This window comes from Ascaphus truei, chromosome 3 (genome assembly GCF_040206685.1).
Source record: "Ascaphus truei isolate aAscTru1 chromosome 3, aAscTru1.hap1, whole genome shotgun sequence".
NCBI classification, from domain to species: Eukaryota; Metazoa; Chordata; class Amphibia; order Anura; family Ascaphidae; genus Ascaphus; species Ascaphus truei.
Genome location: NC_134485.1, coordinates 164,155,940 through 164,181,903, shown reverse-complemented (window position 1 = coordinate 164,181,903; position 25,964 = coordinate 164,155,940). Strand labels below are relative to the sequence as shown.

Sequence of the window (25,964 nt, the reverse complement as noted above, 5' to 3'; positions counted from 1 at the left end):
CGACCCAATGTCTAGAGACTAAGTACTGTTCAAAGGGTTTTGCCACCTTCACTGTTTACCTGAAGGCGGAGACGCCTCAAACTAGAGTGGTCTGTGAGTGTCATATTTTACACATACAAACAAGGGGCATCCTGCCAGATATTCCTTTTGGTAGACTGGCCGGCGTCCCTGATGTAAATGTGGGGCTACAGAAATGAGACCCTCAGGGTCCTAGTGCGCATGGGCTAACTAGCTGGGGGGCATGGGTTAAAATGTGTTCCCACGTTAAAGATTGGATACAGGTAATTGTTATCCAATAGCCTGTACTCAATGTTAAGAATAGGGTACCAAAGATATATACACTGTGGTCAACCCTATATCCATTGTCTTCAGATACCATCTTGATTGTTACCTGATTGCTGGAGAATTGCTATCTGATACTTCTCATCCCCCATCCCCAAGTAAGTGTTACTTCTTGCCTGTTACTGTACTATATTGCTGTGTTCACCTATTTAAGGAATAAATATACTTTATTATATCTAAGCCTCGTTCAGTTCAACCCAGTTATTTGGTGTTTGTTATATCTTGTCATAAGTTACCGTGACAAACATATAATTAACTGGTGGCAGCGGCGGGATTGAACTGAACCTATATTACAGTGTTCTGTGGGACCCTGTCATATAGTGGGAACTCGAGAGTAATTGCGAGTTCCTGGGACTAAAGATATTGAACACACAGTAGTGCAACAGTTAACACAAGTTGTAACACCACCTCACTGCTGCGACCGTGAACCATGAGCGAGGCTGAAGGCTCATCCAACCTGATGACTAGAACTCAGCTGAAGGACAAGTGCCGTGAATATGGACTGCCTTATGAGAACCAGGAGGTTGCAGACATGATAGCAGCGATCAGTGACTATGAAGCCCGGCTTGCAGAGCCTCAGGATACGGCTCAGCTTGCCCTTGTACAGCCGCCCGAAGATCAGGGAAGGAACCCAGTGCCGGGGTGGCAGAATCCCGGGGAGGGAACGAGAGCACCTCCCGGGGCCAGTGCAACAGGAGGGGCACTGATGGCTGCGGCTACCAGTCCATTCACCCCTGACATGTTGGCACTGATTACTGCTTGGGGAGACAGAGGGACACAGGAGGAGCGGCTGCAGTTTATCACTATGGCAGTGAACAGACCCACTTATTGCCCCCCTGTCCAACCCAGCAAAGATGAACTCAAACTGGACCAGCACAGTCTCACCAAGTTCGTGGAAGGCACTGACTAGATCGACAGTTTCTTAAAGAACTTTGAAACGCAGTGCCGGCGGTACAAAGTGCTTCCCCAGCATATGGTTGCACGTTTGGACCCTTTACTGTCCGGCTTGGTTAAACAGACGATGATGGCGCTTCTAGATGAGTATGCTGATAATTATGACTACCTGAAAGAACTATTGTTATTTCAGTACGGTTTTACCCCTGAAGCTTACCGGGGTAAATTCCGGCTGGAAGAGAGGCAGCCTCTGGAGTCGTATGTCACCTATGTGACCCGCATGGCTTTGTACGGGATACGCTGGGTGGAGGGCTATGAGGCCAGGACTTACCAACGCCTGCTGGACCTCATCTTTCAGGAGCAGCTCATGCAGCAGTGCCCGCCGGCGGTGAGGGCTTGGGTGTATGACAAAAAGACCAAGACTTACCAGGAGGCGGCGAGGCTAGCAGATGACTATGTGGCCAGCCGAGCTCTGATGCCCGCCAAGGCACCAGCCAAAGCGGCGCCGGCCAAGAAATCTGCTAATACCCCCCAATGGACTCAGAGGCCGCCTACATGCAGCAGTCCACAGAAGGCGGGGGAACTCCGGCACGAGCGCCGGTGCTACAACTGCAACCGCACTGGTCACATCAGACCAGATTGTCCGGAACCCCTGCGTTCCAGTGGACCCCATCAGGGGCAACGCAGGGGTTCCGGGCAATCAGGGGCTTGGTAGAAGCCGGTAGCCCGCGTGCGGGTGGTTTCCACCAAGGCGACCGGACCGGTCATGGAAACAACTCCCAACGAGACGTCCCATACAACACCTGTACCAGTTTCATCGGTGCCTACAGCCAGGAGCGGAGGACAGATCAGCGCAGCCCTGCAGCAGACGGACGGCCGGAGCAGACATCTCACCCCGGTCACAGTCGGTGACCGGCAAGCAGTCGGCTTGCTGGATTCAGGAGCTGCAATGACCCTGGTCCGACCTGATATGGTCCGGCCAGAGAAATTGCTCCCAGGCCCTGGGATGCAGATCACTGTGGCCGACGGAGAGCCACGTTTCTTGCAAGTGGCCAGAATCTTTCTGGATTGGGGGGAGGGCCAGGGTGTGCGGGAGGTGGGGGTTTTACCCGGTTTGGATGCTGAAGTTCTACTTGGCAATGATCTGGGACCGATGACCTGCACCTACGACCGGGTGCCCAAGGCCGCTGCAGTGGCGGCGGTTACCCGGAGCCAGACCGCGGCAATGGCGGCGGCGCCAGTCCTCCATCCTTTGGGACCAACGTTAGCGGAGGGCGCAGAGGAGCCCGGGGAGGTAAGTCAGAATCAGTTGCAACCACAGACTGACTTACTGTTCCCCCTCACCCTTCCCTGGACAATGACATGACTGGGGGGTGGCCAGAATTAGGAGCCCAGTTTAGGGAGGCAGTGAAGCCAGACCCTACCCTGGCCGGCGTGAGACTTCGGGCGTCCGAATCTCAGGCAGGGGAAGGCACTGAGCACTGCCTATGGCATAAGGGACTCCTGTATAGAGAAGAAGGGAACCCGGGGATAGAGGAGGGATTGACCGGTAAGCGACAGCTAGTAGTGCCCCAGGGGTACCGACAGCAACTGTTACGGGTAGCTCACTCTATTCCGTTAGCGGGACATCAGGGGGTCAACAGAACGCGAGCCTGGTTATTACAGCGTTACTACTGGCCGGGGGCATCACGAGATGTGGGCAATTTCTGCCGCTCTTGTGATGCCTGCCAGCGAGTGGGTAAGGCGGGCGACCGTGTGAAGGCTCCCCTGAAACCCCTACCGATAATAGGGGAACCCTTCCAGAAAGTAGCGATGGACCTTGTAGGACCCCTTATGATTCCTAGCAGGTCAGGGAAGCGCTACATCCTCACGGTGGGGGATTTTGCCACCCAGTACCCTGAGGCGGTAGCGCTTGGCACCATTGAAGCCAAGACAGTGGCAGCAGCTTTGCTGAACATTTTTTCTAGGGTAGGTTTCCCTAGTGAGATCCTAGGGGATGTTTGAACTGGGGCGCTCCCTAGAATGTGTGGCTAAAAAAATGCTACAAAGCCTTTGATATATTAAAATATATGAAAACAAAATAAAAAATTATGTTCGTGGTGTAAAAGAGTATAAAAATATATACTGGCCCTTTTGATGATTCTGTGGTTGCTGCTTGACCTTGAAGAAGGGAACCATGTGTCCTTCTTAACGTGGCAATGGGAGTGTGAAGATGGTCAGCGCAAAACTCATGGACCTCACGATATTGATGGAACCGGATGAAGTTGAATAAAACGGAATAAAAAATGGAATAAAACACAGTATTAGTGCATAACATCCACATGTGGGGGGGATGAGGGGGGGGTGTGGGTGGAGGATACGATGGAAGGGGTGATGGTGGAATTCCACTAAATAAACAATCAATGAAACATAAACATGTGGTTTCAGTGACTCACACGGGCTTGTGTGAGACTTCGCCCTCAACGCAGACTGTAGTGGGTAAATACAGACTCCTATGGTGGAGTCTCAATAAACATAAAACTCACACGGCCTAATGTGAGTTCTTGCCCTCAGAGGGTGGTGTCAGCCTGTATGGGTGGTGTGGAGTCGTCTCAGCAAAATATCCCCCAATAGGTATGGTGTGTGAGTGTCTCCTCTCCCCGTTGCCCAAAAGACCAAAAAATGTGTGCAAACCAGGGTTAGCAATATAACAGGTCTTTATTCGGTTAACAGTTAAGACATGAGCATAAACAAGCATACACGTTGTAAAAGCATAAATGTTATAAAACAATATATAACAAGGTGGATAAACACTGCTGCCGGAGCTCATTGAGAGAGGGACCCAGCCGACCGCAGGACATCCGGTATAGATCCTCTCTTCCGGTTCCACTGCCGGACGCGCCAGTGAGAGCAACAACGGAGGAGGAGATCTTGCGGGATCAAACAAGCGGCTGATGCTGGGCAACAGAAGTTGCAATTCAGTGTGAGTGTGCTTTTTGTTTTGTTTATTTACCTTGTTTATCCACCTTGTTATATATTGTTTTATAACATTTATGCTTTTACAACGTGTATGCTTGTTTATGCTCATGTCTTAACTGTTAACCGAATAAAGACCTGTTATATTGCTAAACCTGGTTTGCACACATTTTTTGGTCTTTTGGGCAACGGGGAGAGGAGACACTCACACACCATACCTATTGGGGGATATTTTGCTGAGACGACTCCACACCACCCATACAGGCTGACACCACCCTCTGAGGGCAAAAACTCAAATTAGGCCGTGTGAGTTTTATGTTTATTGAGACTCCACCATAGGAGTCTGTATTTACCCACTACAGTCTGCGTTGAGGGCGAAGTCTCACACAAGCCCGTGTGAGTCACTGAAACCACATGTTTATGTTTCATTGATTGTTTATTTAGTGGAATTCCACCATCACCCCTTCCATCGTATCCTCCACCCACACCCACTCCCCCCTCATCCCCCACACATGTGGATGTTATGCACTAATACTGTGTTTTATTCCATTTTTTATTCCGTTTTATTCAACTTCATCCGGTTCCATCAATATCGTGAGGTCCATGAGTTTTGCGCTGACCATCTTCACACTCCCTAGTGAGATCCTAACTGATCAGGGGTTGCAGTTCATGAGTGAACTGCTACATTGTCTCTGGTAGTAGACACACCTCCTTCCGGGGGTAGAAGCGATGCACAGCCGTGAAAGAAGCCGCAAGCAGGCATTGGTGGTGAAAAAAGCGTTTATTCAAACATCAAGGTAAAAGTCTGGCGTCAGAGGATCCGCCAGACTTTTACCACCAATGCCTGCTTGCGGCTTCTTTCACGGCTGTGCATCGCTTCTACCCCCGGAAGGAGGTGTGTCTACTACCAGTATCTGTTCCCGGTCGCACGCTGGATAGCTGTCTCTCCTGCTCATACAGTTCCTGCGGGGGATGTTCCCCTATCTACACAGAGAAGATCCCTGGTGATTCGCAGACTGTCTGAGTCACAGCTCTTTCAACTGGTTTCAACCGCTCCTTTAAACCGTGAGTCTCCACATACAATTTTACTGGTGCTCTATGGAGAGCTAATTGTTTATAGTGAGAAGTTTATACTCACAGGTTTATTATGGAGATTAGCCATAACTACATTCAATTATGTATCATCAAGACACAGCTATCACACTGACTCTTTGAAGCGCCTGAGGAGTTAACCCCATGGTTACCTGTTATACATACATTGTCTCTGGGATGCATGCGGTGTACAGCACTGGCGCACTACCCCTTACCATCCCCAGACAAACGGATTATGTGAGAGGTTTAACGGTTCCCTGAAGCAGATGCTTCGGACCTTTATAGAGGCGGAGGGGAAAGACTGGGAGATTCATTTACAGCACTTGCTGTTTGCCTACCGAGAGGTACCGCAGGAATCTACAGGCTTCTCCCCCTTCGAGTTACTATATGGCCGCAGGGTAAGTGGACCTCTGGACCTATTCCGTGAGGGATGGGAAGGGGAGGCAACTGCTACTGATGCTTCAGTGATCCAGTATGTAGTAGATCTCCGAGACCGGTTAGAGATGCTCATGGGGGTGGCCCAGGACCACCTCAGGGCCGCTCAGACCAAGCAGAAGCGCTGGTATGACCGGAATGCCCGTAGCAGAGAATTCATCCCAGGACAGCAAGTGCTTGTTCTCAAACCCACTCGGGAGAACAAGTTAATGGCTGCCTAGTCGGGACCGTACCCGGTTATCCGAAAGGTGAATGAGTACAACTATGTTGTACAGGTAGAGCCTGAGAGGCACAAGACCTATCACATTAACATGTTGAAGGAGTACAGAGCACCGAGTATGGGAGCAGTAATGGCCATTTGTAGCCCACTGCTGGAGGATCCGGCGAGCAATGCTCTGCCTGATCTCCTAGGGGAGGCTAGGCAGGGAAACACTGTGGAGCAGGTGGAGATAGGGGCACAGTTGAGTGCTAGGCAGAGGGGAGAAGCCAGGGACATGCTAACTAAGTTTAGCGCCCTCTTCACTGACATGCCAGGGACCACACATCTCACAAAACACCCAGTGCACACAGGGGACCTGCAGCCTCTGCATAAGCACGCTTATAGAGTGTCAGCAGAGGTCAAGACCAGTATGGAGAAGGAGATAGAGGAGATGCTGACCCTAGGGGTAATTACTCCGTCCCAGAGCCCTTGGGCCAGCCCGGTGGTCCTAGTCCCTAAGAAGGACAAGACCACCCGGTTTTGTGTGGACTACCGCTTGCTCAACGCTGGGACGGTGTCAGATGCCTACCACATGCCCCGCATGGATGAATTACTGGATGAACTCGCGGGGGCAAAGTATCTGACCACCATGGATTTGAGCAAAGGCTATTGGCAAATCCCACTGACCCTGGAGGCTAGGGAGAAGTCAGCATTCATCCAAGTGGCCTCTATGAGATTTTGGTGATGCCATTTGGGATGAAGAATGCCCCGGCTACCTTCCAATGCCTGGTCAATAGGTTACTGGAAGGGATGCAGAGCTATGCCAGGGCTTACTTAGATGACATTGCTGTCTTTAGTAGTTCCTGGGAATCCCACTTGGGACATGTAGCTGCGGTGCTGGATAGGATCAGGGAGGGTGGGCTTACCTTGAAACCCACTAAGTGTATGGTAGGGATGGCAGAGGTCCTGTACTTAGGGCACAGGGTGGGTGGAGGGCACCTCAAACCAGAGCCAGCCAAGGTAGAAGCCATAGTTCAGTGGCCTGTTCCAAAAACCAAGAAACAGGTCATGGCATTTTTGGGCACCGCAGGGTACTATAGGAAATTTGTCCCACAGTACAGCGCCGTGGCCAAACCCCTGACTGATCTGGCTAAGAAGCAACTGCCTGTGTTTATTACCTGGACTCCTGCCTGTGAAACTGCTTTCCAGGCACTGAAAATTGCGCTTGCTGGGGCCCCCATACTGGCTGCCCCAGACTATACCAAGCATTTTCTCATTCAGACTGATGCCTCAGACTTTGGTATTAGAGCTGTGTTGAGCCAGGTGGGGGACGACGGCAGAGAGCACCCTGTGGTGTATCTCAGTCGCAAACTACTCCCCAGGGAGGTGGCATATGCCTCCATTGAGAAGGAGTGCTTGGCCATTGTGTGGGCACTCAAAAAGCTCCAGCCCTATGTATATGGAAGGGCTTTCACGGTCCTCACCGACCACAACCCCCTGATTTGGCTGCAGAGGGCAACAGGGGAGAATGCAAAGTTGCTGAGATGGAGCTTAGCTTTACAAGAATTTGAATTTACCATTCAGCACAAAAAGGGCAGTGAAAACAGCAATGCTGATGGACTTTCACGTCAGGACTATCCCTCTGAGACTGAGTTCATTAATGGTGCCCGCAGTGCCCCACTCCCCATTAGGGCCAGTGGGCCACAGGTCACCCATTAAGAAGGGGAGGTGTAGAGGGAGAGAGGGTTTGGCCCGGTATTAAAGGGGTTGCACCCCACATGGCCACCCCCTGACCTCACCAGGAAGACAAGGGGTTAACTGGACTGCGGTACAGGAATGTGGTTTGCATCTTGTTATATCATGAAAATGTATGTTCCCCTGTTCTCATGTTTTATTATTATGTCAGTGTCTGCACCACACACACACTGGGATCCATCCGGGAGGGCAAGGGTTAATAGCTGTATAGTGATTATAGCCCTTTGTTTAATTTTCCCGCATTTTCAGGCACCATTTTGCAGGGTCCCATAGGCCGCCATTGAAGCTCCATTCATTTCAATGGCGGATCTAGCTGTTTTGGACCTGTTTCCCTCGAAGACCAGCAGGTGGCGTCCGAGAGGAGGAGCGGTGGTTTCCCATTGTAAGTCAATGGGCTCATTGACTTCAATGGAGATTCCTCGACGGCACTTTCCAGGAACGAGTTGGCTGCCATCCAAACCGCAAAACCGCAAAGCAGATACTTTATCTGAAAAAGAGATTTGATCACCGATTAGTCAAGTTCAACGTTAGGTGGCGTGGGAATCTTCGGTTCTAGGGCACCCAGAAATAAAATTATTTTTGCCCCTAGTACCTAGACCGCCCCCCACTCGACCACCACCAGGTCCCTGAATCCAGGACCCCCGGAAAGGGTCATGCTGAAAGAGCGGGTCGCGCCATAGGTTCGAATGGCGGCGGCAGAAGCAGCTCAAGAAAATGACTAAGTCAGAAACGTTACAAACCATAAGCCCATATCTCCGGTTCTGGAGGGTCCAGAGGGCCAGGGTTTGGGGTACCTGTAGTCACTGCTCCGGCATGACTGCAGAACCATCCAGAACCATCCTTGACCCTCTCTGACCAACCCGACGGAGTATGGACCACCTTAAAGGTTCGGGAGTTTTTCCCATAGACTTCAATGGCGGCCGGTTCCCATTGATGGGCTATGGCGGAGAAACCCCATAGGCTTTAACGCCGGCGATGCCCCGTTGAAAGTCTATGGCGGCTGATTCCCATAGCCGCCAATTGCAGCGGTTTACCATTGAAAGTCTATGGTGGCGAAGCCCGTTGTTTTCAATGGGGATTTAGTGAAAAACCGTGATTTAATTTACAGCGGAGAATTTTGTATTAAAATAGGAAACGGTTTAAGTAGTATTTGTGTATCTCCGGTTCCGAAGGTTGTAGCGTGCTGAAACTTGGACCACATGGTGTCCCAGTTCCGGCATTGAGATCTGGGTAGTTTGGACCCGCTGAACCCAACGGAACCGGATATTTTAATATGTTTATGTTTTACCTTTAATGTTGTATCCCAAGGCAGGGATAAAAACCCGAGGAGATTCCTTTGCACAAAGGGAAGCAGATGGTCAGAGAGGTGACCCAATGTCTAGAGACTAAGTACTGTTCAAATGGTTTTGCCACCTTCACTGTTTTCCTGAAGGCGGAGACGCCTCAAACTAGAGTGGTCTGTGAGTGTCATATTTTACACCTACAAACAAGGGGCATCCTGCCAGATATTCCTTTTGGTAGACTGTCCGGCGTCCCTGATGTAAATGTGGGGCTACAGAAATGAGACCCTCAGGGTCCTAGTGCACATGGGCTAACTAGCTGGGGGGCATGGGTTAAAATGTGTTCCCACGTTAAAGATTGGATACAGGTAATTGTTATCCAATAGCCTGTACTCAATGTTAAGAATAGGGTTACAAAGATATATAAACTGTGGTCAACCCTATATCCATTGTCTTCAAATACCATCTTGATTGTTACCTGATTGCTCGAGAATTGCTATCTGATACTTCTCATCCCCCATCCCCAAGTAAGTGTTACTTCGTGCTTGTTACTGTACTATATTGCTGTGTTCACCTATTTAAGGAATAAATATACTTTATTATATCTAAGCCTCGTTCAGTTCAACCCAGTTATTTGGTGTTTGTTATATCTTGTCATAAGTTACCGTGACAGCGCCCCCCCCCTGTGTCTCGGTCCCTGTGCTCGCCCCCCCCCCCCCTCCCGAGTGACCCGGCATCAAACGACGCCGAGGATCATGTGAGCTGACGTCACCTGAACCCGCAGTGTCATTTGGCGTGCATTTTCGTGACGACAGGGCACGTCACATGACCCCGCAGTGTCATTTCATGCCGCGTTGTCATGGCGACATGAGCAGAAGCCGGCTGAATCCCGGTAAGTACAGGTTGCAGAGACCTTACGCGGTCCCCTGGCATTGCATTTCATTTAAATGCCTTGGGGAAGATCGCGGGGCCTCAGCAACCGCCCTTGCCCCCCCAGAAAAATCCAGCACCCCCCCCCCCAGAGGGCGTGCCCCCCTGTTTGCATACTGCTGCTCTAAAGAACAATTTCCTTTGCTCTAGTGTACTGTTTTTTTCTAATCTCAAATAGTGTCATATGTGTCCCGTATAGCATTACTTGACTTTCGTTTGTCATTCCGAAGTTGATTTGTGACCTTAAAGAGGCAATCCAAGCATGCAATTTATTTTTAACATAGGATTGAAGCAGGGGTTATCCAGAGCTGAACTTCATTCATTTCAGCTCCAGAGACCCCTGCTTCTGGAGATGATGATCTCCGTAGGGGGTGCTGGTAGCCGCTCCACTCGACTAGCAGGGAGTTTCAAAGCTCACGCGTCCTGCTGGCCAATAGAAAGCCTTGGTGTCTTCCGGTGTGGCTTTCTATTGGCCCGCGTGATGTGGCAGCTTTAAACTTTGCCGAGAAATCAGCACCCCCTTTGGAGGTCTGTATCTCTGGAAGCAGGGGGTCCCCAGATCTGATATTAATGGGGTTCAGCTCGAGAGACCACCTGCTTCAAATCTATATTAAAATAATGGCATGAATTGCTTCTTTAACAGATGCAAGTTTAAATCTGCAGACAAATGGGACCAAGCAGCCCATCTAACTATTAGATAATAACCAATGAAATGTACATTAAATCTGTTTAGCATGTGGATGTTCTACTGTCTAGTCTAATCCCTTGCTTTATGATTTTGACCAACCTCAATAAGAATATTATCTTCACTGTGTAGCATAAGATACTTAACTATACACTGTAATATGCTATGCAGTGTGGTTCCCGAGACACTCTATTCCTCAATATCCACAGTTAATGATGTCACGGATGCTTTTATGGGATAACTTGGGGCTGTTAGAGTGGCAGTTGGTTCCCAGAGGTTACATGTGTTTTAAAAAGGCCCTACATTATTTGTTGTTATGCTGTGTGCTGACCTATTCTTGTGGAAAATTCACTGTATTACTGGGAGGGAAGGAGGAAGCATTCACAAATAAAGCATTCGTCACCACCAGAGCATGAAGGAGTCCGGGAAGAACATTGCTTTTCATGTTATGACTTAAAAAGCAGAAAAGTGACATCACTCTCTCAGATAAAATCAAATCAATGAATTAACTTTTATTTAAAAGTCTAATGTTGAGCTGTAAAAATGTGAAGGACTATTGACCTTCTATGGGTCTTTTTATACTTTAACTCACAGTTAAGGTTTAGAAACAAGAAATGGGTTTAGAGAATGACAGTCAGCTAGTCTGGTAATTGGAAATTCATGTTAAGCTAAAACATTATTTTAAATGTTATGTTTTATTGCAGTCATTGGTGGCTTGCATGGAAAGATTATTTTTATTGTAGAATGTATATGTACCATTAATACATTTTTAATTAAATATTTATATGGTGCGTTTTAAGTGCAAAAATGATAAATTTCAAACGTACGCTAGTCCAATAATGACTGTAGCCACAGCCAGAACATATTTCAGAATGTAAAATAAGAACAACATATAGGTTTATTTATACACTGTACAAGCAGCCTAATCTTGAGTTTTAACCTATTCTAGGCCTTACTACAAACTCATGATGTGGTAGCCCATGAAGTTTACAGTGACGAAGCACTAAGAGTTACGCCACCTCCAACATCTCCCTACCTAAACGGAGATTCTCCTGAAAGCGCGAACGGTGACATGGATATGGAAAATGTTACGCGGGTCCGCTTAGTTCAGTTCCAGAAAAATACAGATGAACCAATGGTAAGTACAGTAATAACTATACAGAATTGTTTTGCATCAAAATATTAAATAATATGCACGAGATAGGCCTCTTGTTTATCCATTCTAATTCTAAACATTTTTAGTGGTAAACTAAAGTTCTAATACTGAGATTCTTGGACTACATCCATGTTGGGTAAAGGTTTGGAAGATCACTATGCTTACACGTAGCACTGTTTATTAATATATATATATATATATATATATATATATATATATATATATATTTTTTTTCATATATAAATACTTACCCTGTATCTTAAAATCAGTGGTATAAAGTGTGCAGACTGCAGTAGAGCTGCTGGGTGGAAATCTTGAAAGGCTTCATGGATCACTAATTAAGTGTTTCTGGACCACAGTTTGAGAACCACAACTATCATTTATAAAATATTTTGAAAGCTATCAGATTGAAGTTCACGGATGTTTTTTCAGTTTGTAATTGGATATCACCATCTTTTCCCCAGCTCACTTTCAAAATTGTTAAACTCTTTTCTTTGAAAAGTTTTTAAGACTATTTACGGTATAATGGTTGTTTGAGATGGCATCATTTTCTAAAAAGCATTAGATGCCGTTTCTTACGGTTTTGTGACTGTAACCCTCCCTGCCTGGCATCCTTGGGAGGCTACATCGGTGTTTGGTGTGTGTTTACATAAGAATGGGAACCTTCATTCATAGATAAAATAATGTTGAACATTGTTCCTTCCATACAGCTGTCACTCAACATATTTCCACTCTCAACACACCTGGCAGGTGCATGTACTTGTTACTGAAAAAAATACTTGTATGGGACATGGTTCCCCTTGTTTAGCTTGCTTAGCACTATCCATGTGATCCTGTTATCTCGGGCCCCTTCTGAGATCCTGGCATGTTTTGTGGATATCATTATTACCCTCCTTTCCAGGCGTGGTACTGCTACTTCTTCAGGAGCTATGAGCTCTATGTATGGGGGATCTGCGTGGAGGCTGATCCCTTGACAACCCAGAGCCCTATTTAAACATCTCTCTGGGGCATGTCTGCATTCCCTCTCTGGGACCTGCATATATCTTCTTACCACTGTGTAGGGATTCTAACGGTTAGGGCACTATCGCTAACTAAAACACAATAAACAGGGGTCCTAATCTCTCCTCTACTAGAGGAACCATTCGCATGCCTCTATTCCCCAAGGCTCCTACTCCCCTCCCCTCCTGGAACCTCTCAACTGTTCCTCTCGCTCTTATATCTCCCGTGATACAGTTCCATGTGTCATCACAGGGTGTAGCCTATCATCTATTGCTTATTATTAACTCCTATTACATTACTAACCACCACAAGGGGAGGGGGATCCTAACCATTGAAATGTTTTTTTTTAAACAGTGTCCTTTATTTAAGGTGCTGAATTACAAACCTTTATCATAATTTAAATGCAATCAGACAAGGGAGTAGGTAAAAGTATCCAACCTGTATTTATACCATTCATCCAATCCTGCATATAAGGGATTAAAAAAGATTGCCAATAAATAAAAGGAGCGTTGTATGCAATAATAATGTTTGTCTTACTCATTGGCTTGTGGGCACTGATGGATTTTATTTTCATAAGAGTTCTTGGATATCAGAGGCCAATGTATCTTGAACAGGATTGTTTCCAAGGGTAACATAGGCACTTCTGTCTCCCATAGTTCCCCCTAGCTTGGGTAATGATATTCTTAATAATAATGATAAAAACTCAAGGATGATTGTAGCACTATTTGACTTACTTAATTTGGATTTCAATCTTCTCTGAATTTTCTACTTGCATTGGTACCTGCTACCTTATGTTCCCACAAACCGTTAAACCCAGGCTATAAATGAATGCGTTCTATAGAAATGTTCTCCACATGACGAAGGGGCTTAGGAAAACAGAGAATGGCGGCCTGGCAGGGCAGAGTTACTGTATCAGCACGTCCAGTATTTAAAAAAAAAAAAAAACACATTAAGGATGGGAATCCTTCAATCATTCAATATTTTATATTACTTGCAGGGTTTTAATTTTAGTGAAACAATGCATGGTTAACCCAACAATGCTGATGTGACCCCACATATACCTAAAATGCTTTTTGTGGCTGCATGTAACACATAAACCAGGCGCCTGTAACAAACAGAGTCTACCATATACATGTTTTATATCTGTCTGTACTAGTCAGTTATTTACTCTGCAGCCTGGCCTATATGTATGGGTTATATTTCACTTATCACTATATATTGATAATTCACTAGGTAGTATTTAAGTTTTAGCGCTATTATCACTAATCTTTTATCCGTTTTTGTGGCTGCAGATATAATTAATTGGTTTATAAAAAAAATATTGAAATTGTCAAACTTTAACTTTTATATGATTAACCCTGTCAGCCAAAATAAATATGTGCTTTGTGTTTTCAACAGGGGATAACACTAAAGATGAACGAGCTAAACCATTGTATTGTTGCCAGAATTATGCATGGAGGAATGATTCATAGGCAAGGTAAAAAAACAGCGCACTTTATTTGCATGTTCTATAATGCTTATTTTCTTTGGCATGTCTGAAATGAAAATTACTTCATATCAAGATAAGGAAAATGTTTTCTATATGAGCTTGGTCACTTTGTAAGGGAACACCAGAATTATTGATTGTGCTTTGATACAGATACCACATTTTTTTTAAGGCTTAGTTGGTTAAGGTTTAAATGAGCCAGTAATGTTCTGTGAATAGGAAAGGTTATCCCAAGTGTTACAGCATGAATTGCGCACTGCGGACCAAACAGAGGAAGAGAGGAAGATATTGCGTTCCAAAAAAAGAAAACAGCTGGCGAGTGCTGCATTGCTGAAAAAAATATTCTTTATTCTGCATGCTGCAACATACAAGTGAACAAGGGACCTGAGAAGAACCTCTGACGTGCATCCGTGCACTTTGTGCCAGCATTTGTTAAGGTCATGAACCGGAAATCCCACCCCTGTTCCTCAACATAGAACATCCCCCATGTTAAGTATACTCCACGGACAATGCATGATGACAAAACCGGTGGCGGTTCCTCTGGCAACGACCAGCAAATGCCCAACAGCCAAGAATACAAGTGATGTTAAAAAATAAGTGAAAATAAAAACATAATAATACAAAAAAGATTCAAAAATAGTTTTAGTAAGCAACAAGTTGTAACTTTGACTATTTATAAGCAATCAATTGATATTTTAATCTAACTGTATCAACTATGGCACTTAAAACATAAAATATACATCAAGATAAATTAAAAGATTCAATTAAAAATGTCTTTTAAATAAAAACAAAAAAATGATCCCTGTTAGTATAATTGATCGTGCTTTGATACAGATACCATATTTTTAAGGCTTGGTTGGGGAAGGTTTAAGTGAGCCAGTAATGTTCTGTTGATACACTAAGGGACAGCTCTAAAAATGGAATCTGCCATATATTATTTTAAACAAACATAGGTTTTGTCAAATTTACCAAGATGTTATTCTTTATGTAGCCCCTTTACCCCCACCCCAAGTGAGATTTGGTCTGCTACTCCATATTTACTGCGGTGTGGTGTGTACCTATGAGGTAACAGAAGGTCTGAGCACTTCCGCGGTGGTGTGAGGAATCATCAGGACTGGTGTACAGGGTACCTTTGTTGGTTGCAGCGCTTCTAGTCAGCATGGATTGGATCCTCTGGATAGTAGGATGGCCCAGACTGACACCTTTCTTTAGCCTAATAGATGTTTCCATGGTATTTATTGCATGTTCAGGATCTTACAGCAGGTACATCACTTTTCTTGCTTCCCCTAGTGAAGGTATTACTAATAGGGCTTGAGGCCCATACCAGGCCTTCTGCATTGTGCTCCTCCTGTGGCCTCCTAATGAGACCCAGGGTAGCTGGTACTCACCCCACAGGGGGAGGAAAGAGACACACCCACTTTTGGGAAAGTGCCCGTATTTATACCCTTGGGTTGTGCTTGTAACCCTGCCCATAACAGAGCAGGTCTGAATACTAACAGGCCATTACATCCAGCATGTGAACCAACCAGTATCCACCCCTCAGGCTGACACTTTTTGGCTCTTTCTAAGCCCGCCCTTGGATACCTCAAATGTATCCACGGGCGCAATAGCACACAAGGCTTTTCTGAAGGAATTAACGCATCCACTGCCTGCACCTAACAGGACTTACAGTGGTAGCGCCCAGGAAAAGAAGTAGCGGCCGGAGGCTAGGCTACATTTATATAAGTAGGCTTGACCTTGTTGTGCTTTTCTACAGATGTGCAAACTGAGACATTTGGTAGTTTTATCCTTTGAAGGTGTAGGGCAAGAGTAGCCAACTCCAATCCTCGAGCTACCAACAGGTCAGGTTCCAGGGTATCACTGCTTTAGCATGGGTGGCTAAGTCGAAGACTGACTGAGCCACCTGTGCTAAAGCAGGGATATCCTGAAAACCTGTTGGTAGGTCTTGAGGACCCCTGGTATAGGGTCATAGACTGGAAATTTGGAAAAGCGTGAAAGAGTAGTAAGTAGTAAGAGTAATAAGTAAACACATGGAACAGCCTTCCAGCAGAAGGGTTGAAAGAATTAAAACAAAACAACAAAAAATAAGCTTTCTCAAGACACAAGAAACCCCTAAAAGATTAAAATGTACATAATCAAAGCCTTAAGTATTGTTTTGTCTTTGATGTACAGTATGTCTACTGGTCCTTATCTGATGTACATTTTTATGTTTCTCTGCATTAAAAAAAACGGTTTTAAATGATAAAAGACAGAGTGAAAGGTGGAAGATCCTTGTATGGTGCTAAAGTGTTCCGAGCTAACCGGTGTGAACTCAGCAGCAGAGAGAACCAGAAAACTCAGCACAAAATTAAGGATATTTTTTTTTTAATTTCTTTATTATCACAAACCACAGTTGCCTAATCCCTCAATATAAAATGATGGGAGATAGGAGAAATAACCCGCTATCTTTTTTTATTATCTCCCAGCATTTTATGTTGAAGGATTAAGCAACTCTGGTTTGCGATAATAAAGAAAGAAGTTTATTTATTTTTATCCCTGAGTTTTTCGGGTTCTCACTTTTTAAATGATAACGTAAATGTACCAGAGAGGGTGTTGCATAACCGAGTGCTTTCACATAAAGGCGCTTTACCTACTGGCACCAAAGTTACCCAATGGGGGTAACGTTTAAAAAATTAAGTATAGCTGACCCTTTTTATAAAATTCAGACCCCTAATGTATAAATAGTGTTAAATGTTTTCTTAAATCTTCTTTGTTGACATGGTGAGATGAGACAATTCAGGCATTCTCAAAGGAGTTTGCACAGGTAGAGCCCTCACCCTCTCCTTATTTTGGCCGTCTATCAGGGTCAGGGGATGCGTAGATGATTAGAAAACACTTGATTGAGAAGCATTCCACCATTCAGAGACACCACTGACTTCTCTTTATTTCCAAAGGAATCTAAATGGTTTGCTTTAAATATGATTGATTATATTTACTTACAGGAGACAATTACATATGTTAAGTTTATTTTATTATATTTGTCAACTAATGGATTGCTTCTTCAATTAAATCTCCAATGTATCGACTCAAATGCATGTTGAGTAATTGGACTGTGCCTTTAAGTTTCCAGCGTTTTGGGTTCTTCACAGCGATGACCCATGCTGAGAAAATAATATGCAGTTCTCTACTTTTGAGTGTGATTTTAATCACTTTATACTGATAATGTGAACAATGTCACTCTCACAGGCTTTCATAGCGATGTGTTATTATATTCAACACAACTATATTCACTGACGTTGCTTTTGTCCACTAGTAGCTAGTGGGACCTTAACATATTTCCTTTATTCTACTTTTTCAGATTACTTTTAAATGGCTAAATCATCTGTCTCATAAATATAAAATTTTGCACCAACTTTTCATTTTCTAAATATTTTAAATACAAATCTGAAGTGGTGTCTACAAACCTATAAAGGAGGCAGTCCAGCGTGAGAGAAAAGTGAACCCAGTACAGTGGCAAGTTAAATAGGTTCAATGTAGCCGATTTTACCTTTTTAAAAAGAAATTAACCGTCAAGTATTTTAAAATATTGTTTTTTTAAATTTAACATTTCCATGGTAAACACATGGTTTGGTGGATTTTTACTATATTTAGCACATTCTTATCACTAAAAGACATTATCTAACTACAGACTTGATTACATATTTATTGGCACAGATCTTATGAATCTCATTTCAAAAGCAGATATTATAATCTAGCATGATCCAACCATGGCCGAGTTAATTTGAGGATTAAAGGGTTTTAACAGAAAATGGCAAAATCTAATCCGTGTGTTAACGGCCAACTCCTAGGCATTCCTAAAAACAGAGATGCCTTCGAGGCTATTATTGGCACTTATTTTAACATTAACGCCTCTGATTAAATTTCTTCATCTATGCTATTGCTCTTCACAACTAGGCAAACATTAGCAAAAATGTGGAAGCACAAGGGCAAGAATTGTACCACATTGTCATTTTATTTATATAAAACTTGCCATACTTTTTTGCTTATATTTTGTTAGTAATACATATCTAAATCTGTGCCATAAATATTTGTCACCTTAGCTTTACAGTGAGATTCAGTGTAAAAATAAAACAATGCACATATCTGCCTCAGCAACTGAAAGAAAACTTGCAAGGGCAGATAGCCAAGGTTCTTCAGGAACAGGGTTTGGCTAACAGGCCACAAGTTGAAGAGCTGCTCATAAAGCAGTAATTTGAGAAGCACTTATTAGCACAGCATCATAGAGAGAAAAAGCAATTAGAAATTAGTAATCACCTAAACAGACAATTGTAGTCTTTAGAAAAATCGTATAATATCACCCGCTCCCTGTTAATCAGAAACAAGAACAACCAATCTAGATCAGAACTGATGGTTGTTCTCATAGAAAATGCAGGTCTCATAGAAAATTAAGCAGTTAGATCTTACGTTAGAGCAAATAAAGCAGACTTCTTGCTATTAGGCTGTGTAGCAAAATTTCCAGTGTTCATATTTATGCCATTGGGAATAAGGCTCGTTATCTCAAATATGATCTATTGCACATGAACAAAGAATTTGAGATGTGTATAAACTAGTATAATCTACAACCAAACCTTTGTCCTTGATAAAGTGAATTTATTGTTGCTCAATATCTTTCTGGATGTAATTTGTCAGTTCTGGATGCTGAGGCATCTGTGCAATTCTCGGTCACATCAGGAGAGGTTTTACATACAATTAAAATGTCCAAAGTCCCGGTTTCAGATGTATTCACAAACCTTTATTTCAACAAATTTGCACCTCTCCCCCACTCCCCACTTGGTTAATTTGTTCAATAAAATGTTGTAATAAATATCATATTCCAGAAGAAATGCCCTCTGCTGCTGTCATGCCCCAGAAGGCAAGAACTTGATGCGCTAGTTATATAACAATAGCTCATCAATGGAGATACAAAGGCGTTTGCCAAAATACTAGGCTCTAAGCTTAATACCTTTTAGGGATTTGGGGAACACAAATGTATACTCACTTGGGATCCTAGGCACCAATATTATAATAGAGTAAAATATTGTTTATTATTCTGGCACTTTTTTTTTTTAATGTGTGTAAGAGACGTGTGCAGAGGTACACAATGGAGACCGTTTTTAAGGTGAAATTAAAATAAGGCTTTATTGCCTGTTCCTTTAAATAGCACAGCAAACAGAAATATACAAAAACAACAAACATCTATCCCTGTGTAAGGGCTAACTTACTTCCCCAGTCCCTATCTGCAGGGCTGGAGGGATAATCCCATTACCACCCTATTCCCCAAAGTCCCAAGAGATACCTTAAAGCAGGTGGCCCTTCATGTTAGTCTCTGGTAGGTTCCTGGGTCCCCTGTGTCCAGGAATATAGGTGTCTGGGTGTCTTGATCTCAGCAGAGCCTTTCTGCTCAAGACCTCTTTCCTCTTGTCAGCACACGTGTGTACTGAGGAAAATCTTCTTCCTGTTTCTGGGAACAGGCTTTTTCTAACAGAGTCTTAATCAGCCAGGTGGAGTCTGACTAATTGCTGGTGTGCAATTAACCAGCACACTGCTGGATTAGAGGCACGTTTCTTTAACAGGGATAAGTCCCTGTTACAATGTGATGTAATGTATACTTAGCTGTTGTGATTCATTGGATGGAACTCTGCTTTAAAGCTGCCCTGCACTACCCCCCGCCTGCCATTTCATCATTGTGTAATTTCTAAATACAAAGTTGAAAAACACACTATTTTGTCATCAAACTTTCTAGTTTAGCTTTGTTTGTTTACAAAGTAATTATGGTGCCATCGTTAATGAAACAGATAACCATATGTAGCTGATATGCTTGACTCGAGTGTTCTTGACAAGAAGTGATTGAAAAAATATTTTTTTACAAGATGAAATGAAGTAAGACCATTACTTTGGGGTAATTGAATATTTCCAAGGATGCCAATTAAACTGATAAGTTATCAGCAACAAAAAATGTTGCGCTAAGTTGAACTGCCTTTTTAACATCATAGTGGCAAGCTCCAGTTCAGTCATTTGCAAATGTATGAAACTTGTTTGAGTTTTACATTTTATGCTAACCGCTTGAGCTGAAAGGTAATCATAACCACAGACCTGGCGAGAAGGCAAATTGTTCACTCTAATACATATCATCAGGGCTCGACAAATGCACTTGCCCACTCGCCTCGGGCGAGTGCATTTTAGCCGCAGGCGAGGCCGCCACTCCCTTGAGTCAGTAGTAATACTTTTATTGACTTCACCGCACCTTGGTTGTAAAGATGGGAGGAGGTAAAAGTTCTCGTGAGATTACGAGGAATTAGTTTGTTCGTTGCGCGCGCAGCTCTTTTTGCTTGCGTCGTCATGAAACCGGATCCCAGAAGCATGCCGGGACTGTGAAGCGGTGCGGCTCATCAACAACATGGATTGTTCAGCACCATACACTTCTCATAACATCAATAGACAGACACCTCATAACTGCGACCAAAGGACCGCTCTGGAGGCCGCACTAAAGTTAACGCGCACCCTGTAACGGTAGATCAGCTGTAACGAATTCTGACATATCTTACCGGGCTGTCAGTCTCACATGTCGGGGTGAGGAGTCAGAGCCCCAGAAGGTGTGTATGTGAGGAGGAGGGGAAGACAGCAGCACCAGCCTCCAGTCCTCCCCCCTTACAGACCATGGAGCCGTAGCAGTAACAGCCTCGGTATGGTTAGAGGCAGACATTACTCCTAACCAAAGTGCCGAGAGGGCAGAGGCCTACACCATAAAGCGACATCTTAAATGGAAAACCCATGATTTCAGTGAGGGAAACTCTGGTGTCTGAAATATTTAAAAAGAGGGACAACGGGGGGGGGGCAGTGAGAGAGACCTGAGGGTGGGGGGCAGGGGGCAGTGAGAGAGACCTGAGGGTGGGGGGCAGTGAGAGACCTGAGGGAGGGTGGGAGGCAGTGAGTAACCTGAGGCAGTGTGGGGGGGAGTGAGGGAGGGTGGGGGGCAGTGTGAGAGACCTGAGGGAGAGGGTGGCAGTGTGAGAGACCTGAGGGAGTGTGGGGGGCAGTGAGAGAGACCTGAGGGGGGTGGGGGGCATTGAGAGAGACCTGAGGGAGAGGGTGGCAGTGTGAGAGACCTGAGGGAGGGTGGGGGGCAGTGGGAGAGACCTGAGGGAGGGTGGGGAGCAGTGAGAGAGACCTGAGGGAGGGTGGGGAGCAGTGAGAGAGACCTGAGGGAGGGTGGGGAGCAGTGAGAGAAACCTGAGGGAGGGTGGGGGGCAGTGAGATAGACCTGAGGGAGGGGGGCAGTGAGAAAGACCTGAGGAGAGGGGTGGTAGTGAGAGAGGCCTGAGGGAGGGTGGGGGGCAGTGAGAGATATATATTGTTACGATTTAAATTCTCATTCATACATTTTAATATAATAAATGTATTTCTAATACTGATTGTAGTAGTGTATAACTGTAATACAATAAATAAACTATATTATCAAAAACAAAAGTTATTAGATGTTTTTCTTAGGAATTTATGCCCTTTAAAAAAAAATTTGGGGCTGGAGGCACGTGCTTTTTTTTGTCTGGCGAGTAGCATTTTTCATATTTTGTCAAGCCCTGCATATCATTATAATAATGTTCTAAGCAACTCCTCCCTAACTCCTCCAGGAACCAATCCTTCAATCTCACAATGACAAAAGTAGTGACATTTGGTGCAAAGAATTTTGATACGTACCTTAAAGCTGCAGTTCAAGCAATAACCTACTTACGTGGTTTTTTTTTTTTTTTTTAAATAAATCAGTTCTGTACTATGAGAAAATACTTGTAGCATTTAAAAAACTTAAAAATAAACTATTTGAAAGAAATGTTTAATGTATTCTAATGTAACAAGCATTTTTGTTCCTATAGCAACCATTTACAAAGTCACATCCCCTTCCGAAACAGTATCACTGTTTTGAGCCCTGCCCTCTATAGCAGTGAACCAATTGAATGTAGTGCCTGCCTGGTCACATGATCTTCCTCACAGAACATTGGCTGTCAGTGCAGAAGAAGAGGACCCAGGATATATTTAGTGAACCCAGCGCCGAACTTTAGAGTTCGATTACAGGAGAACGGATCGATCAGCAACTTAGCTAATCACTTGCCAGTGTGTTGATTGTATTGATGCACATATTGAATGAATTATTATTATTATATTATTTTTTTTAAAACACAGCTTGAAATGCAACTTTAATACACAAACACACTACACAGACAGGCACAACATATAACTGATGTTCTCTCTGTCAACTTAACGACAATGCCTATGTGTAACACCTAATACATATCCCTTCTACAAGCAGGTTACACCTCAATTAAGGATAAACTGTAATCTGAATCATTTCTGGTAATAACTTAGTTTCATTTATTAAGGAATGCTGCAATAAAAAATGCAAGGCAAAATATACCAATTAATGGACTTCATGTTTTTTCCCACTGTGCTGCCAGTCCGTGTTGTTAGTTATTACTCTGCCCGTGATGGGCAGTGTTTGAAAGGGTGTGATTTTAATATTAAATTGTTATCCAAGGTTGAGTTTATTTAGAAGTTATATACTGTAATTACCAGTATTACATTCTCTCTAGATTGCAAGCTCTCTCAAGCAGGGCCCTCATTACCTATTGTATCTATTTGCTCTTGATTGTCCTTATGTGGTATGTCATTATGTTTATGTAATATACATAACTCTGTACTCCCATTGTGCCGCACTGCAGAATATGTTGATGCTTTACAAATAAACAATAAGAAGAAGAAAGGGTGTGCAAGTGTCTTCAAAATGTATATGAAAATGTCTGCACCTCACCTTCACCTTCACCTGTCATATTCCCTCCCAAACTAGGCCCATTGTCCCTTCTCCATTACAGTCAATACCACTAGTATCCACCCAATCTATGTTGCCTGTAGGTTGTATTTGACTCCTCCATCTTATTCATTTTTCATCTAAATGTTACAAAATCTTGCTGTTTCTTCCTCTGCAACCTTTCCTCTGTTCCTTGACTACTACAACACAATTGCATACCCTGGTACTCGCCTTTATTGCTTACGGCAACATACTTTTATGTAGTCTTTTTGCTCTCTTCCCTTGCAATCTATTAAAAATGCTGCTGCTGTTTGAATAATATGCTCTTCTAGGCTCATATCTTGTTCTGACCTGAAATATCACTGCTGGCTTCCATTATTCTCGATCTAAACGATGCACAACCCTCCCATTTGCCTTTAAGGCGCTATACTCTTCTGCGCCTCCACATATCTAAACTCTGGCCTCTCGTTACCATTTGCCTCGTCTCCATTTGCCTTAGGTATAGAAACATCGAATTTGACAGCAGATAAGGCCCACCTAGTCTGCTCATTTTCCGATCTGTAAAACCTCAGACCCTATTCAGTCCTCTGCTTTCTTTCATATTTAGTATAGCCTAAGCATCTTTGAATTCTCTTACTGTATTAGCCCCTACCACCTCTGCTGGAAACTTTTCCACAAAACAACCCCCTTTCGTTAAAGAAGTACTTACATTCCCCATTAACCTGCAACCCACCAGCTTCAGAGTATGACCTATTATTGTAGCACTTCTCTTTCTCTAAAATATGCTTCCATCCTGTACTTTATTAAAGGCCTTTATGTAGGTGATGGTATTGATCATATCCTCCTCTCTTCTTTCCTCTAAGATGTACATATTAAAGGTCCTATAGACTTTCTTCATAAGTTTTATGTTGTTGATCATGTACCAACTTAATAGCCCTTTTTGCACAATCTCCAATTTATTTACATACTTCCAGAGGTATGGTGTACAGAATTGAACACCATAGACTAGGTGAGGTCTCTCCAATGATCTATAAAATGGCATCACCACCCCTCTCTGTCTGATGATCATACCTCTCCCTATGAGGCCTAACATCCTGCTGTCTTTTCACATTGCTTTGTTACATTGTTTGCCTACTTTTTAAGTCTGCTGAAATAATGACTCCTGTGTCCCTTTCGTCTATAGAGGCTGACATTATAGTGCCATTAATTCTGTATTCTGCTAATGGATTTTGTGACGCAGGTACATAAGGTTACACTTTTTGCCATTGTAGAAAACTTTAGTTGCCCCACACTGGACAATTCTTCTAAACTATCGAAATCATTTTTTTACACCGCTCCCCCCTTTGGCGTGTTATCAGTGTTGCAGATCTTTTGTCATTTGCAAAAGGCATACTTTCTTATGCAGACCAATTGTAATGTCACTAATACAGATATTAAAGAGCACAAGTGGTCACATTTCCCTCTTCTGAATGTTCTCCCTTTAGCACAACTCTGTCACCTGTCCTTCAACCAATGTCTTATCCAGTCTACCACCTTAGAGTCCAATCTCAAGCATGGCAACTTGTTTCTTGGTCTTTTACTGTATGTGGGAAAGTGCCAAATTCTTTACTAAAAACTAGGTAAGCTACATCTACTGTTCCACCCTGATCTATTACCTTAGTCTACAAATCCACAAAATCAAATCGGTTTGTTTGACATGATCTCCCACCAGTAAATCCATGCTGGGATCTTTTAAGTTGCTGGACTTTAAATAGTTAGCAATTTTATCTTTCCGCAATATTTCCATTAATTTCCCCACTACTGACATTAAGCTCACTGGCCTGTAGTTACCTGCCTCTTCACTACTTTCTCTTTTGGGAAGAACAAGCGTAGTCCCTCTACGCAAGTCATCTGCAACTAAGTCTGTTAATAGTGACTGGTTAAATAGTTATGTTAATGGTTTGGCTTGCACTCCCCTAAACGCTATTTGTAAATATCCTTGGATATATCCTATCTGGCCCTATTGATTTGTCACTTAAAGTTTTGAAAGTTGCTGTAGGACTTTCTGCTCTGTAAATAGACTTGTTCTCTTCCTTTCCATTTCTATTTCTGTTACCCAACTATGTTCCCTCCCCATCACCTTCAGCTGTAAAGACAGAGCAAAAATCATTATTATAGTGGTCTGCTATACCTTTGTCTCCCTCAAAAAAACAGTTCCCTTCTGTCTTTTGTTATCATTTACTTTCTGCTCTTATCCCTATTGTATGTACTTTATTTTCCCTGTATTTAGCACACTGTTGGCGCTCTTTAAATACAATTATACATATATGTACTCCGCAATAACTGGACTGTGATGGAGTGTCGAGTTCATATGGTATATTCTATCATTCTTGTCGTGCATAAGATGATAAATGGCACAGGTGGTACCGTATTGACATTCTATGCCATATGTTTGTCATGTCTGACATCTATCCTGCTCTTTGATATTAATTTGTGGCCCCATTTTGCATATGTTTGCTGACAAGTATGAGGTGGTACTACTTGTGGTGGATAGGTCCTGGATTGTTGAAACTGGTAAGGGTGGAGGTGGGTACTATTACATGTGGCACTGGTCAGCTGATCCCAGCCAGGCTTTCACCCTCAGTCCTTGACATGGGGTCTTCCTGTATCCGTTCTCTAATTTGCTTCAGTCAGGCTCTCATCACCATTTCTACCTCTCGGTTATGTTGGCCGGGCTAGCAAGTCTTATGTGCTTATGACATGCATAGAACAAGCCAAGCACTGCACCATTATAGTCTGGCAATGCTTTATGAGTACTGTCTTCTTTGAGCCCCACAAAATGTTGCAACAGCTTTAATTTAAAATGATGCCAACGAGCACTGATGTTGAACTGTGGTAAGCAAAATGAAAGAGAAATTAAGATAAACTAATTATAAAATGTAAAAAAAAGGTTAAAGCAATT

General features: G+C 43.6%; 1 protein-coding gene across 12 annotated transcripts in view; it reads left to right on the top strand.

Moving 5' to 3' along the window:
• The window catches only part of CASK (calcium/calmodulin dependent serine protein kinase), a 569,868-nt gene that overhangs the window by 466,127 nt on the left and 77,777 nt on the right, over positions 1–25,964 (top strand). For all 12 annotated transcript variants that reach the window (XM_075589720.1, XM_075589721.1, XM_075589718.1 and 9 more), the window contains 2 exons: positions 11,517–11,705; positions 14,121–14,199. In XM_075589720.1, coding sequence (XP_075445835.1) covers positions 11,517–11,705; positions 14,121–14,199 — 268 coding nt within the window. The remainder of the gene's footprint in view (positions 1–11,516; positions 11,706–14,120; positions 14,200–25,964) is intronic.